Genomic DNA, 15,736 nt, shown 5'->3' on the forward strand with positions numbered 1-15,736 from the left:
ATCCCAGAAGGCTGAAGAAAATACATCTAGTCTCTTGCAGAGCCTTCCACACTAACAGCCTTAATCAAAACCCTAATTATATCTGAGGGTGTATCTGCACTACAGATATAATGCAGTTTGACTCAACTTTGACTGCCATGGTTCCATGCTAAGGATTCCTGGGATTTTTATTTTGTTGTGGCACCAGAGCTCTTGGACAGAGAAGGCTAAATATCTCATTAAAACTACAAACTCAGAGTTCTATAGCACTGAGCCATGGCAGAATAATAATAATAATAATAATAATAATAATAATAATAATAATAATAATAATAATTTTATTTATATTGCCACGCCTCTCCCTTCAGATCGAGGCGGGGTTACAACCTGATAAAAACATACAGTACAATCATAAAATACAGTCCAAAAATCCAACAAACAGTTCAATAAATACATCAGTGGTTATTTACAGAGAATCGTCATCGCAGATAATCGTCCTTGCAGTTAAAGTGCTGTCAAACTGCATTATTTTTGAAGCCTGACTCTCATGCATTTCACTTTTATTATACATATATACTTTCTTAAATACACTTTAATACATTTCATGGATATTATTTCAGTCTTTACCTTACATCCTATAAGCACTAGGTAGTTGCTGTTTAGTTTAGTAACTACAGACCAACTTGTACTGACACAACCCTCACACATCATCTCTGAAACTCTTCCACATTCAGCCATCATCTATGCCAGTGGTCCCCAAAATGTGCTCTTTAAGGGATTTTGGACTTCAGCTCCCAGAATCCCAGACTATTGGCCACCAAAGCTGAGGCATCTGGGAACTGAAGTCCGAAATCTCTTAAAGAGCACAGTTTGAGTACCACTGATCTAAGCCTTAACTGTATCTATTGCAAATTTACCCAGCAGTCCTCCCTTGTCATCCACCCATCCAGTTATACATAAATATACACATGAAGTGTATATGGCAACTGCATCTGTGACTCTCAAGGCTGTGGACTCTCCAAAATCCATCCAATGGTCTGGCCCTAGTGGCATCCCTGCCTGTACGTAGCAGAAAGCAAGTGGCTTTGTCAAATATGGAAGATCCAAACCAGCAGAAAGTTATTTTATTTTATGTATTTTTATCCTACCTTCATCCCAGTAGTAACCCAAGATAATGGCAGCATTATTTCTCACTTGAGACAATAAGGTTGACCTAAATCTGCATTATTCTCAGGTGGAAATTGATTCTAGTAGTATGGTCAAAATCTCCCTTAAGGGGTTCAGGTAAATTGTATTAAATTCTTGAAGGGCTAGTTTCATTTTCTGGACAAGCAGTAGTCTGTTTACCCATTTTAAGTTGAAATCCCAGCTTAAACACTTATAGTTACTGCAAATGTCATGTACAGTTAGCTTAGAAAATGGTATTTACCACTTCACCAATTTGCGGAGATCCTTGTTATATTATCATGGACTTAGGACAATACTGGTCATTTTAAATCTCTAATATTACCGTGAAGGTGATCAACTAACTTGGACTTTTTCATTCAAAGGAAAGAAAATGCATCCAACTATAGAAATGATTATTAATCTCAGTATTATTTAAACCATATTCTAGTTTAAGTGTGATGATATGACTTGATTCATATCATCACTTTGAATGATTTCTGCTGCTTTTTGAGACTGCGTACAATCAATGCAATATGCCTTACCTAGAAGCCATTAGAAATTATCACATAATTTGATCTGTTATCAGCACAAATCTGTTAGAACTGCAGCCTTCACCACAACCCCTGCATGAAAAATAGCATGTCCACAAACATTTCATATATGAAAACTGGGACATATGTGGCCAAACAACATCAGAGTGTGGTCAAGATAGCCAACAGTTCTTCAGAAAGAAGATCACATCAGCAGGGAGAAGCTGAAGCAGTTTGCTTCTGCCTGAATCTACTGGGAAGAGCCAGATTCTGTCCCCATCCTCTACCCTCTGCTGATTTTAACAACTTTTTCACTTTGAAATTAGTTTGCATCAATTGAACTAAGTTGGTAGCAAAGGAGGAAAGTAGGGGAGAGAACTGGACTATATTAAAGGCAGCTGAAAAAGTGGGGAACCGGGGATTTAACATGTCGGCCCCTGCCAAATCAGGACATTTGAATGGCACTGAATGCTGCTTTTTCTTTCTTTCATCTTTGATTTTAGACTTCATGATTTGAGGAGGGCAAATGTTGAAAATGGTCTACCGATACAATCATAGACTAAATTAATCTTTGAAGTGGATTTCTAAATCAAATTTTGAATAATGTTGACAGCTATGAGCATAATTGGTCAGTGATTTATAAAGAGAGGAGAGATCCTATTTTCAAGCATTTTTGTTACCTGTTTGTTTGTTTTTGCTTTGTATGCACAGTATTCATATCTTGGGATGTGTGTGTCTTCACAACTCCAGAGAACTCACAGATGCGGTAGTTCAGGAAACATACAAAAGGAGTTTCTCTGGAAGCATTTGGACCTTGTCCTACCTAAAAATTTCTTAAGGAAAATGGTATCTGAGTTATGGGTAAAAAGATTTTGAGGGGAAAATTTCTGTTTTCCTGGCCTAATTCTGAGGAGAGATTCTGAAAAGAAAAGAAAACATGACTAACAGTAGATATTGTGGTAAGTAGCTGAGTGCTTAAATTAGAAGCCACAGCTTTATTGCACAGGAAAACAACTGAAATCACATGCATTGGGAACAGGAAAAGCTCCAGTCAGTGAAGCCAAATCCAGCATGACCAAACTGGCCTAGTCTTGAGCCCCAACTCACCCTAATGCAGATAGCATGGAGAAGGCTGTCCATCTCAGAAGAAGTCATCCCTACAGTTGGCCAGACCAGTAACTTGGCAGCCTTCAGCTTTTCACCCTGCCTCAAAATCTTCTTGCTTCAAAGTTCAGGGTTCTGGCTTTTCTGCCTTTTCTTTCACCTCTGTAGTTAAGACATTGATGCAGCAAACTAAGATGAAACACAAGAAATGTCATCAGTTAAGGCAAAAGTACAAAGTGAACTAGAAGCTGTAAATGGGAAGACCACCCTAGGAAAGGTGAAAACACACCACAGTGACATGGGGAAAAAAGCCTTCCTGGCTCTAAAGAGCAGCAAACATAGGTTTGGGGTAGTCAGGGGCAGGAGAGGAAAGGTGGAAGTACAGTTGCTCTGTGAATTCATAAAATCTTGTGCAGTCTCCATGTGAGCTTTTCTGTGGCTGGGAATTCTAGCTTTCCTGAGATTAGACATTCCAGCTTCCTGTGCAGAGAGAAAGGGCTAGGAAGAGAGGAGGCCAGTCCACCAGTTCTTGTACTGCTGCAACAGGCTCTAAGTGTTGCTGGCAGGGAAAAAATCTATTAGCTTTCCAGGTCAAACCTTGCAGCATCTGTGAGATGTCTCCAGAGTTGGTAAGACACCCATTTCCCAGAAATTAAGGCATACCCCCTACCAAAATTATGATCCAGTAAAAAAACCTCTTGAAAATTGGATCTCTCCTCCCTTTGTCAAGCATTGTCTAATTATGCTCGTAATTTTATACATGATTCCAAATCAAACTGAGAGGACTTTGCTCATCACTAAATATATATTTTATCCCATGTGTTTTTGGTTCAATGTTTCTTCAGTTGTTTAATCATCATTAGGAAACATATCAAAGCTTCTCAAACTTTCTAGCCATATCTTTATCTAGTCTAAGAAACAGAGCTGCCTCTTTTATTTTGGTAAGTGCATACTGAACAAGACACAGCCATATTAAACACACCCAATCTGTCTCTCCCTCATTTTTGATCACTGCAATTCTTTGAGTTTTCTTCAGCATTCTTCTTCATGTTGTTTGAGCATATGGTTGAGTGACTTTCACTTCATTAGTTGGGTCTTGAATGTCTGATCCCTTTCCATGCTCTCTCTTTGCTATTTAAAAATAGGCTTTTATGCCATCAGTGATAAGGTTCAAGGAGGAATATCCTCTCACTTCTGCATTAAGTATAGCCATTTTATTAGATATCATCACTTCTATTACTTCATTTTTGTAACAATTGTTTGTGTCACTTCCTGCAAGCCTATATTTTGTCATACTTGTGAATTCTTTAACACATTTGATTACTGGTGGTGTAATTCACTCAAATGACACATTTCACTATGAGTATCCTTTGGTGGAAATGTTGACCCCTACCTGTCTGCTGTCTCTGTTTTTGATTTCCTCCTTATTTTACACCCTTTATTTTGTGATATTAACTTGAGACAGCTGGAAAAACAAAATGGCTATGTAGCAAAATGCAGGACATTGAGAAATACCCATGAAAAATAATCATATATCAGCGATGGCAAATCCAAAACTAGTCAGCATTTTGTAAGCTGTTTGCTTACATGTTTGAATAAAATTTTATGAACCAGTGAACCAGTTTCAAGTTTACTAGAGGCAAACTTTTTTTCCATTCTATAAGAAACTTGTTTGAATCATTGTAGACATTTTCTATAGTGCTAAATAAATATGCCATAGGGCATGGTTTTAAAAAGCATCGAGGGGGGGGGGGGATAGAGAAGTATACATGGCTCAGGTAAAGGTAATAATAGCACCATTTATGTTTTACTTGCTGAAATGTTTCATATTATGAGTTGTTAATAAATTTATCTGCAGTCTCATTGAGCTTCACTAGTTGTACAGTTGGGGTTGCTCATTAAGGGTAATTTGTGTATACAACTGAATGTGGTTTCTTCAGGAAAGATTCTATCTCATTGCTATTTATTTGCTATAACAATATTGTATAATCTAATTGGCTAGTTAGGATTTAAAAAATGTATCATAGATCACTAGAATGTATCTAGTAAAACTGATTTTACAACTAGTCCAATCACTTTAATTTCCAGTGTAAGGACATGCTGGAAGTTTATGATGTTCCTGGAATTTCCAATAAATTAATTATTGGGGGGGGGGGAGGTCAGTCAATTTTTAATTGTGATACAGAAAGGTTGAGGGTGTCAATGGGAGTCCAAAGGCTACATTCCAAAGTGAGGGCACAAAGAAACCCTCACTGCAGGCCACATATGACCTATTGGCCACTTGGGGCTCACACTAACTCTATGGTACTATGAATCTTTGGTCACTTTGGCTGCCTACCCCAAGGGAATCTAAACATCTCTGTAAGGCAGGATTGGGAATCATGTGATCCTGCAAATGTCAATGAGCAGAAACTCCCAGCTCTGGTCACCTCTGGCAGTACTGACTGGTTGCTGGGGTTTGATTTTCAACATTGGATGAGTTGCATGATTCCTCTTCCTGCTGTAGGGAATTCTGCCTTAAACAATTGACATGCCCCACCTGGAAAAGACTCATTGGATCTGTAAGAATTTGGTAAGTCAGCATTTAGGTATATTCTATTGATTTGGTGCATCTACTCTGGTAGATGGAAACCCTGTTGCCCCAAAGTTCAACTGTAGGTAATGTGTTTTGTGTCTTAATATTTTTCCTTTAGATGCCTGTTTAAAACAATCCTCTACCTGATTAGAAGAGGTTCCCAAGAAAATAGGTTCAAATTCAACCCAAACAGTTCAACTTGCTCAGAGGATTTGGGGACAAAAAGATGCATTCTGGCAGAATGGGCATTTTTCACTCATCCTTCACTTTCCTGGTGGTAGTTCTTCAACATGTTTTCTGGCATAGGAAAGGGCATATTTCTTTGTTCCTTTTGAGTTTAGGCCATTTCATGCTATATAGTTATAGCAATATGATGCCAGTTTAGGGAGGGATATTTAGAAATCTAGTACCTCACAAAACTGCAGGATTACTTCAGTTCAGAAATCAAAGCTTCTGTAGTACAATAAAAAGAAACCTTTATTCAGAAAACCAAAGATGTATCCAGTAAACTTAAGTTGGCATGACTAAAGCTTGAGCTGTTATACAGTGTAATTAGTGCACACAGCGATTCAAACTTTGAGTGGGCTGGCACACCACTTGCCTACAGACCTAAACACTTTCACATTACTTCATTCCCACAGTCATCCCTCTTACCTACAATGTAACACCTGTTTCCATGAGACTAGCCTGAAGCTCTCAAAGAAATTTTAACTCCCTTCATATCTGCTTGTTAATCACTACAAGGAATGTGAGCACTCATACCACGCTAACCCCTTAATGATACATTCCATCATCCAAACTACTACAGTGCGCCTGAGCCAATATCTGGGAAAATTCAGCAATACGTGGTCTGTAGTCTCCTAGTAGAGCAAGGGTGAAAAAAAAAAATCCAGGAAGAAATAACCAGGGGACCTTTCACAATATACAGTTATAGTCCCATGATTCCACTTTAATGTCCATGGCAACATTCTATGGGATCCTGGCATTTGGAGTATAAGAAGGGCATGGAGTATAGGAATTCTTAGCCAGAGCTCTAGTGCCTCACCAAACTACAAACCCTAGGGTTTCATAGAATGCAGCCACAGCAGTTAATGTGGAATCATACTATAACCGTGTCGTGTGAAAAGTTCCTAGACTTTCTTAAGAGAACAATATTTTCCAGGCAATGCTCACAGTTCAGCAGGTAATATTTTTAGCCGTGAACACAGGGTTCTGAACTCACAGTTGGAAAGTGCAAAAGATAAGGCAGCATCTCTTTTCTGAAGGCATGTTTTCCTTAAGTTACAAAAAAACTAAAACAAAACTGTTTGCCACTATTTTCTCATATACCATTTCTGTTTCCATTTACAGGTGCCCATTACATAACTTGTAGGATTCAAGAATGTTCAGAGACAACCAGAAATGGACCTTTTTTGCACTATATTGACACTAACTCTCTTGTCGTCCAGGATGAGTATATTTTCATTCAGGTATGTTGACAGCAAAGTGTGGAATGGTGATGTGTAATCCTCTTTTGGCATATTTGCATCTTCCCCACATGAAAGCAATGCAGAACTTGAGGAACTGCTTAACTGACCAAACAACAGATTACTAACACAGCCAGTATAAAATTCCTGCTGTCCTTTTTAAGGATCAGAAATTTTGGTCTCATAATAGTAGTAGTAATTCATTGTCATCATCTTCATATCTCTAACACAGCAACACCAAATATGTTTCTCTCATGAAATGTAGAAGCCATGGTCATGCAGTGGTTAATGCCTATACTACAGCCACTCACTCACAGTCGTAAGGTTGTGAGTTGGATACCAGCAAGGGTCTCCAGGTTGACTCAGCCTGACATCTTTCTGAGGTTGCTAAAATGAATATCCAGCTTGTTGGGGGCAATTAGCTCACACATTGTAAACTGCTTAGGGAGTACTTAAGTGCAGTGATAAGCAGTATAGAAATGTACATGCTACTTTCTAACCTGGAAAACTGAAACAGGTGTGTAAGAATGATAAATCCAATGGGGAGGGGATGGGGAGCCTCTGGAAGAGGCACATCCAGTCCCAAGACTGCCTCTCTAAAGCCTTAAATGACTTGGGTCCAAAATATCTCAGGGACCACCTTCTTTCGTATAATCCAGCCTGCATGCTTAGGTCCTCTGGGAGAAATCTGGTACAACCAACGAAAATCAGATTATCCACAACTGCCCAGAGGACTTTTTCAGCTATTGCTCCCAGACTATGGAATGGCTTACCGGATGAGATCCGTCATATAACCACCTTAGACAACTTTTAAAAAGCTGTTAAGACGGATCTCTTCTGGCAGGCCTTTCCTGAATAGACCATCAATCAATCAATCAATTTTATTAATGCTTAAGCCAAAGGCCATTCGCATGATTAAAATGTAAAATCGGTGACAGAAATTCAGAATTATAAAATGCTCCATCAAATAACTAACATCCAAATTTTATACATTAAACATAATAAAATTCGAGACAATTAAATAAAACAACATTAAAAAGAACTTCAAAGTTTAGATAACCATGACAGTCAACTGCAATGTCTGCTATTACCCTTGCCCGAATTTTGATTGCTGCTGAGGCAAACAGTGAAACATTATAAGTTACCTTAGAATCAATATCAGACAGGAGGAAAAAAACATCTTTTCAGAAGTGGTATTAGACTGTAAATTGGATAGAATAGATCCCATAAATTTAGTTCTTGGATCAGTATATAGTGAGCAAAAAAGCAGATAATGAGGCAAATCCTCAATTTCTGGAGCTCCACAAATACATAAATGGGAATCCGTAGGTGTGTGTGAATATTTACTGAAGGCATTGTTTGAAAACGAAGAGCTGTAAAAGCCTGCCTAAGCTTTGGGAATGTAAGCTTCCCTAGGTCCCTGAATAGACACCTGGCTACTAAAAAGAGAAAGTAAGGGATTGATCCCATTTGCCATTTGCTTGTCTATTGTTGTTTGTTTTTATCTACTGTTAAATTGTTATTTATCTTTTAACATGTTTTAAAGTGTAAAATGTTTAATTCTATTTTAAGTGAGGGTGGATTGGGGGATATGATTTGTATAATTTTTAATGCTGTAAGCCACTCTGATTGCCTGAGTGCAGATGAGCAGGATATAAATAAATGTTGTTGTTGTTGTTGTTGTTGTTGTTGTTGTTATTACTATCTCTTCTTCACTCTCTCTGAGTCCAAGCTAGTAGCAGTTGGGAAGAAGGGGATGTCATCTGCTTCAGGGCCTTAGCATTGTGCCTGCTTATTCTTCTCTTCCTCCAAGGCTACCTCCTATTTTCCTTTTATTTTAATTAATTTTAATTAATGTGTCTTGTTTCATAGTGTCCTTCCCCCCCCCCCCACACTAATGTTGCTTAAACAGGCAGTGTTTCTAGTGATCAGAATAAAGCAATTTAAAATTTGGAAGAGCCATGTTTGCAAAGTGAATAAAGCTCCATCCTGAATCTGTGCTCCTTTGTCACTTAAGCAATCTATGCTAAACACAATTACTGGGAAGAGATTAACAGAGCAATTCTAAATACTGGAGTAAGTTATAAATGGCAGAACCCTTGCTGCATCCAGAGCTCACAGCACCTAATGTGTTTATGGCATTTGTAAAATATCCCCCCCCCCCCCCCCCGTGCATTGAAACCAATAGGAGGAATATACAATGCTACATAAGGGGAGACATGTTTAGGGCATCCTGAGAAATAAGGAGGCATAGGCTCCTGCTTATCCTTTGCTGTTTCTCCAGAATTCCCATTCTGCTCCCCTTACAGAACAGCATGGGCAGTTCAGCAGTGTTAGTGGAGCTTTCCACTGTGATTACCCCTATTTACCCATGTGATGGGGAGGTTCAAAGCATCCTACAGTTCCCCTATTTTCCTCCCAGAGTACATAAGACTTCTGCTTTACTTTGATTGAAATATGAAGGAATGCAAATATTGAAATAATATTTCATGATATGCATTGGCCTTGCAGATGAACATCCCTGGGGACTTTAAGTCCACACATACACCCGTCCTCAGAATTTCTCCCATGTAAACTGTTGAGCTATCGTTTCCAGCAATTCAGTACTGTCAGTACTAAAAACAGTCAGACAATACTGATTCAGACATCATGCATTGATTATAATGAAATTTATTTTTTATTGTGAGTTTTTTTTTTTTAAAAAAAAGACTTTCAGTTGGAACAACCTCGGGAAATGTAGTTATTAACTGAGAAACGTAGTTTGTTGTGTGCCCTTATTCCATTAAGAATACAGGGCTTTCTCCATTCTCTTTTTGTTTTCATTTCTTCCTTCCTGCGACCTTTGATTTTCTCTATGTGACTAATGACTTTTCATCTTGGTTTTTGTGAGCATCTGTCAGCATCTTCCCCCCTGCTGTATTATTCACTTTTTGATGTCACAGAATCTTCATGAACATCACAGCCACTTGAGGCATGAAACTATCACCATGTAATTATTATTGAATTACTGATTACTTTCCCCTGAATTTATGTTACTTTTTGAGGTGAAAAAGATCCTTAGGACTGATAAGAAAATAGGATAAAATCTGAAAAATTCCAGTGCAGAAATGCCTATAAAATGCCATGTATAAGCAACCTTTGAAAATAGCTAGAAACAATTAAACCAGTAATGTAACTTTGGTCTTATTCATTTAGAAATATAGCTTCATTAGACCCTTGTTAATGTAAAATGTAAATAGTTACAGATAACTGCATTGCTTATAACTGTGTTACTTTCAGACTGTGCTGGTGAAGCTAGGAAGCTGAAAGTGAAGACATGCCTTGTGATAAATGTGAAACTAACAGAGAATCTGGTTGCTACATTGGAGTAAAACTAACATTCAAACTAAGGAGCAAAACATTATACGCTGGCTTGGGGGTGGCGTGGGGGTGTGGTGTTTAGATGATGCATGCCCCGATGATGACCCAAGCTGGCAGGCCACCTGCCTGACCAGACAGCGGGTAGCATTGTGGTGCTCAAGGGGCATGGTGTTTATATGCCTTATGCCACAGGAGTGCTGAAAAGTTGCCACGGCAGCAGAAAGGGTGGCTTTTTTCTGGCCCAAAAAGGAGCTGGGGCCATGGTGTGTGGTTGCTGTGGCCCAAACTTTCATTTACCCCCTCCAATAGCCAACCCCATTGCTTACTGTCACCTAGTGGTCTTAGTGCACAATTAGCTAGCACACATCTCTCTGAGTAGGATGACAACTACACATACAAAGAACATCAATACTTTTCATATATTAAATATTGTAAGACCCAGTGAAGGGTTGGCTAGAGTACCTTACCTTTCTGCAAGAAATCATTCTGCCTTGTTGAAATTCTGCCATTACCTCACTCCATGTGGTGGTGCAGTGAATACTCTATTTTAATTCAAGAATATGAATGATTTTCTTTTCCCATCCAGTAACCATAACAGGAAAATAGGAAGTCGAGTATCTAGCAAATATATCACATTGGTTGCAGTATTGGTGGAATACATTACTGAGGCTGTGAGCACCTTCTATCTACAAGATGTGCCTTGTTCCAATGGCCTTTACTAATATAAAATCTTTTGGTTTCTATGCTTGTGTGGATTTAACTCTGTACCTTTCCCGGAAGATTTCCTTCAGTTGAGGAATATCTTGTTTTTATAAGTTAATAGCAATCATGCCAACATGCATTTATCTGGGAAGAAAAATTGGGAGGGTGTGTCATGACTGCCCTCATTCTTAGCAGCAGCTCTGCTGGACTGAAACAATTTGCTAAAATTGTGGAATAATGTGCCTAAAGAGTAAGGTGGGGATGCCTCAGACAGTGGTGGACTCTCTCTGTCTTTGGATCTTTTTAAACAAAGGTTGAACAGCCATCTCTTCGGAGTGCTTTAGTTAGGTATTCCAGAAGGATGGGTGGATTGATTAGATGGACCTTGTATAACTCTATCATGCAAAGACTGAAGAACAGAAAAGGGGTAAATGAAGGGAAGAACTGAGAAAAGAGTTTGAAGGAAAATTCACACACTCTGTAAAGTAGGTGAATCTGTTTGTTTTTCACAAGAGTGTATATGTATGCATGAGAATCAAAAGTGCTGGGTGGATGGGAGTCTGGCTGAGAGTCAATGGAGCTGAAAGAAGTAGGACAGAATAATTAAAAACAAGGAGCTTGAAAAGTAGCATGTGATGGAAGTAATGAGTTAAAGAGTTAGACATGAAATCAAAATGTATCTGTTCCTTGAAAACTGAGAATGTTACAACTGTAGGTAAATTATCGTTTGGAGGGGGGGGGGGAGTAATTCCTTTGAAGTTAATATTCTTTCCATGGGAGAACTTGATTTCCCTTCCTGTTAGCTTCAGATGTTGCAGCATATTTGTGGGTAAGGAAATGTTAGTGTTCTACTTTGGGGATAATAGACAACTTTTCCATGTTGAGATCCATAAGGGAAGCTGCAGATATTTATCCGTGGCCATTTTGTGGGCCAGGGTGGGAAAGAAGCTTGGGCAGCCATTTATGGCTGCTGCTGAAGTCTTCTTTCCAGGGGCTATGTTTTGTTGCTGGAGCGGAACTCACCCCTAGTCCCACAAGTTGTAACCCACCCTGGAGTGCAGGTGTTTCATAACAGGGCAGACTTGTATGCACTCGATTTATTGTCTTTCCATTATGCCTCCTGTTGTTATTTTATCAATAAACATCCTCTGATTTACACATTACATCTCTTAGCAAAAGTAAACCTATGCTACAAGTGAATTACAATACATTCAGATATCAGTTGGAGTAAAAAAAGACAGGGCTCTCCCCTCCTCAGACTGAGTGGCCCATGAATGTCTAAAAAGAGCTTCTAGGTTTTTAAATCTGAAGTCAACCAAAGAATGCCAGTCTGTTTACATTTGTGATGAAATGTTCTGTGCAGGTGATCTATCATCTGCCTTCCGTTGGCATCTACTGGAAGCAGAACACTTGGGGCTGGAATTAATTGTTGCTAATTAGTCTAGGTTTTTAAAAAACCAACATATTAAATGAAGTGTCTTACATGTATTTTCCTCTGCCTTTCATTTCAAATTAATGAGAAATAACCTTTTTTTCATGGTTCTTATTTTGAATGTTCAAAAAAGAAGAAAATATTAAGATTTAAAAGCTCTCACAGCTGCATGTGATAGAATCTTCTGTGACAGAGAACCTTATTGGAGCTAATACCAGATTTCTAAGAAAACAATTTTGCATCTATATATTTGTCCTCATAACTATCCACATTGATGAATGGTCACTCAAGACCATCTCAGGCTATCTGATGTGGGAGGATCCATGCCCCCCCCCCCCTAATGTGGCAGGGGCTGGTATGGGATTTGTGTCCGTTGGCAACAACTGTTTCCCTTTTCCCACTTACAATTTGCCACAGCAGCCAATGGCTTGTGTAATGGCACCATTCTACAGATCATCACTTTGAGTAGCACTCATGTGGAATACTGCACATCACAAATCATTATGATTTTAAAGTCCTTTACACAAGGTACAATCTAGAGTGAAAACTCAGGCATTGTCATTAAAATCTGGAATATGGCTGTGTGTGAATGATTCATGACAGAATGCATCAACCCTCTGAAACAAGATAGGCTTCTCAATCTTGATATTCTCATATTACACTACAGGAGGGAAATTTTTAGCCTTGCAACTGTTGTTTGACTCCAAATTTAATCAGGAAAATCAATATAAATTTTCACTTATTTCATTCTCACTCACATGCAAGAGTAAAGAATTTAAAACTTTTTACCTCACTAGGCAAGTTTAGAAGGGCTTTTACACATTTTAATTTATTTCCCCCATTTCAGGACTTCTTTGTGAAAATTTTGTTTATACATTATCATATTTTTGTATAAAATTCTTGAGGTTTGCACAATAACTGTTTTTGCATACAAGAGTGTTTTTGTACAAATGATTGGTTTCTGCAAAGAAATCCAAATATGTATTTGTGGGAGTGGAACCATTGTAGTAACTGAATGTGTACAGTCAGCCTTTCCCTTATGTGGGGATCTGTTTTGGACCCCCCCCCCCCCATGTAAGGGAAATGCTGCATATGCTCAATCCCCATGTGGCTTCATCGTAAGATGAAAGCCACGTATAGCACACCTGCGTATGGTATGGGCACACTGTATTCAGCCCAAATACCAGCCAAAATTGTGAGAGTAGAGCAATTGTTATTACTGGATGGATGTTTTTGAGAATTTGCAGGTATATATTAGTCATGTTCATGATAACTAGCATATCCTCCTCACAACCCAAAGCAGCTTCTAAATGTTTTGCAAAACGATATCAAGCCACCCAACATACACTTGATCTTATTCCATTTTGGATGCAGAATAAGGTTGAACTTTCTTAGAATTTGGAGATCACCAAGAAATAGTAGGAATATACCAGTAGGACTAGGAAAGAATCTGGCCAGAAGGTCTACACTTAGAATTGACAATAGTGGTCTAGATGGGCTAACGTTTTTTTAATGTAAGGCATCTTCCTAAGTTCTTTTGGATGTGTGAAGTTGAAAATATGGTAGTGTTAAGTCACATGACCCCTCATGGATCCTCTCTCTCTCTCTCTCTCTCTCTCTCTCTCTCTCACACACACACACACATAAAACTATATCCTAGATTCCTATAGTAAAGTCCTAGTACAGTACTTGCTATCCACTGCTGTTTGGTTATCAGAATCTGTGCATGTTAAATTCCCATTAAATACAATAGATAGTGAAATAGTGTCACTTACCCAAAATGGCAAAATTAAGGTTTGTTTTTTTGTATTTATACATATTTTAAAAATATTTTCAAGATGTGGATACTTGAATCAAATGGATAAAAAATCTAGAGATACAGAAGGCTAACTGCTTTGTTTGTTTGTTTTTTTAAAAACTCCAACCAATAATTTTGCATATTTAAATTTCATTCCTATGCATTTTTAATTAGAAATAAATCCCATATAGAATTAAAAATTGGAAGAGAAAATATAAAAGAGAAACTTAGGGGAATAAAAATGTCATGGTTTCATTATATGCAAATAGAACAATGGTTCAAAAATGGGAAGAAAAAGAATATAGAAAAGAAAAAATATACACAATTTGAACAAATAATTCAGAAAGGAAAAGAACTGGAGGAATAACTAGCAAAATGTATAAAATATTAATGGAGAATAAAAGAAAAAAATAAACCAAAATATTTGGAAAGAGATATGGGAAGAAGAATTAGGATGTAAAATTTGTGATAATGAATGGAATATCCAGAGACTAGGACCCGGAGCAATGGATGCAAGCTCCAGGAAAAGAGATTCCACCTCAACATTAGGAGGAACTTCCTGACAGTAAGGGCTGTTTGACAGTGGAACAAACTCCCTCGGAGTGTAGTGGAGTCTTCTTACTTAGTGGTCTTTAAACAGAGGCTAGATGGCCATCTGTTGGGGATGCTTTGATTTAGATTTCCTGCATGGCAGGGAGTTGGACTGGATGGCCCTTGAGGTCTATTCCAACTCTATGATTCTTTGATCTGTCAATATGAATTAAGGAAAATTATTATAAGAAGACCTGGAAATGGTACTTGACACCAGTGAGATTACATGATATAGATAAGAATAATTCAAAATACTGTTGGAGAGGATGTAATGAAGTGGAATCATACATACATATGTGGTGGCACTGTAAATATAAAAAAAAGGGAAACAGTAATATTAGAAATAGAAAATATTATGGATATAAGAATAGATAGAAAACCATTTATAGGATTGTTATCACTATATAATGATGTAGAATGGAAAAAAAGAAGAAAGAAATCTTGTAACAAATTTGCTTACAGCAGCGAGATTAATTACAGCAAGAAGTTGGAAAACGAAAATAAATGTGGAACTGAAGGATTGATATAAAGAAGTCTGGCAAATAGTGATTAATGATAAATTAACATGTAAATTGAAAGTGAAGAAAGGTTTATGGAAAACAAATGATTTTGATGAAATATGGAAAAAATATTGAAAAAGTATTAAGAAAAGAAGATGGAAAATTACCTTCACGAGATGAATTAAAATTTTGGTTGGAGTATATGGATGGGAATGGCTCCAGGGAAGGGGTGCACTGAGGTGATATTTAGTATAAAATAAGTAAAATGTTAAAGCATCTATTTATATGAAGAAAGTGTAACAATTTGTATTGTAAAATTTAAAAATATTAATAAAAAAAGAAAAGAAATAAGTCCCATAGTATTCAGTGGGGCTTAGTCTCAAGATGTAGTATAGAAGACTAGTATGTCAATTGTAGGTAGTCATATTGGCCACATTGGCAGTTATCTAGGTTAGAATATGTTTTTCTTCCCAGATTGCAATGCCCACACTGATGAATGGTGATGGTTGTTGCTAACTGAATATATTTCAAA

The 15,736-nt window shown here is 37.8% G+C and overlaps 1 protein-coding gene across 1 annotated transcript in view; it reads left to right on the forward strand.

Annotated features, from left to right (window-relative positions):
* Positions 1-15,736, forward strand: part of SORCS3 (sortilin related VPS10 domain containing receptor 3) — a 654,782-nt gene that overhangs the window by 450,637 nt on the left and 188,409 nt on the right. Inside the window, exon 7 of the mRNA XM_089508329.1 lies at positions 6,706-6,824. Coding sequence (XP_089364455.1) covers positions 6,706-6,824 — 119 coding nt within the window. The remainder of the gene's footprint in view (positions 1-6,705; positions 6,825-15,736) is intronic.

Source organism: Sceloporus occidentalis, unplaced genomic scaffold, assembly GCF_023333645.1.
Source record: "Sceloporus occidentalis isolate IW3139 unplaced genomic scaffold, rSceOcc1.0.p SCAF_2, whole genome shotgun sequence".
Taxonomy (NCBI): domain Eukaryota; kingdom Metazoa; phylum Chordata; class Lepidosauria; order Squamata; family Phrynosomatidae; genus Sceloporus; species Sceloporus occidentalis.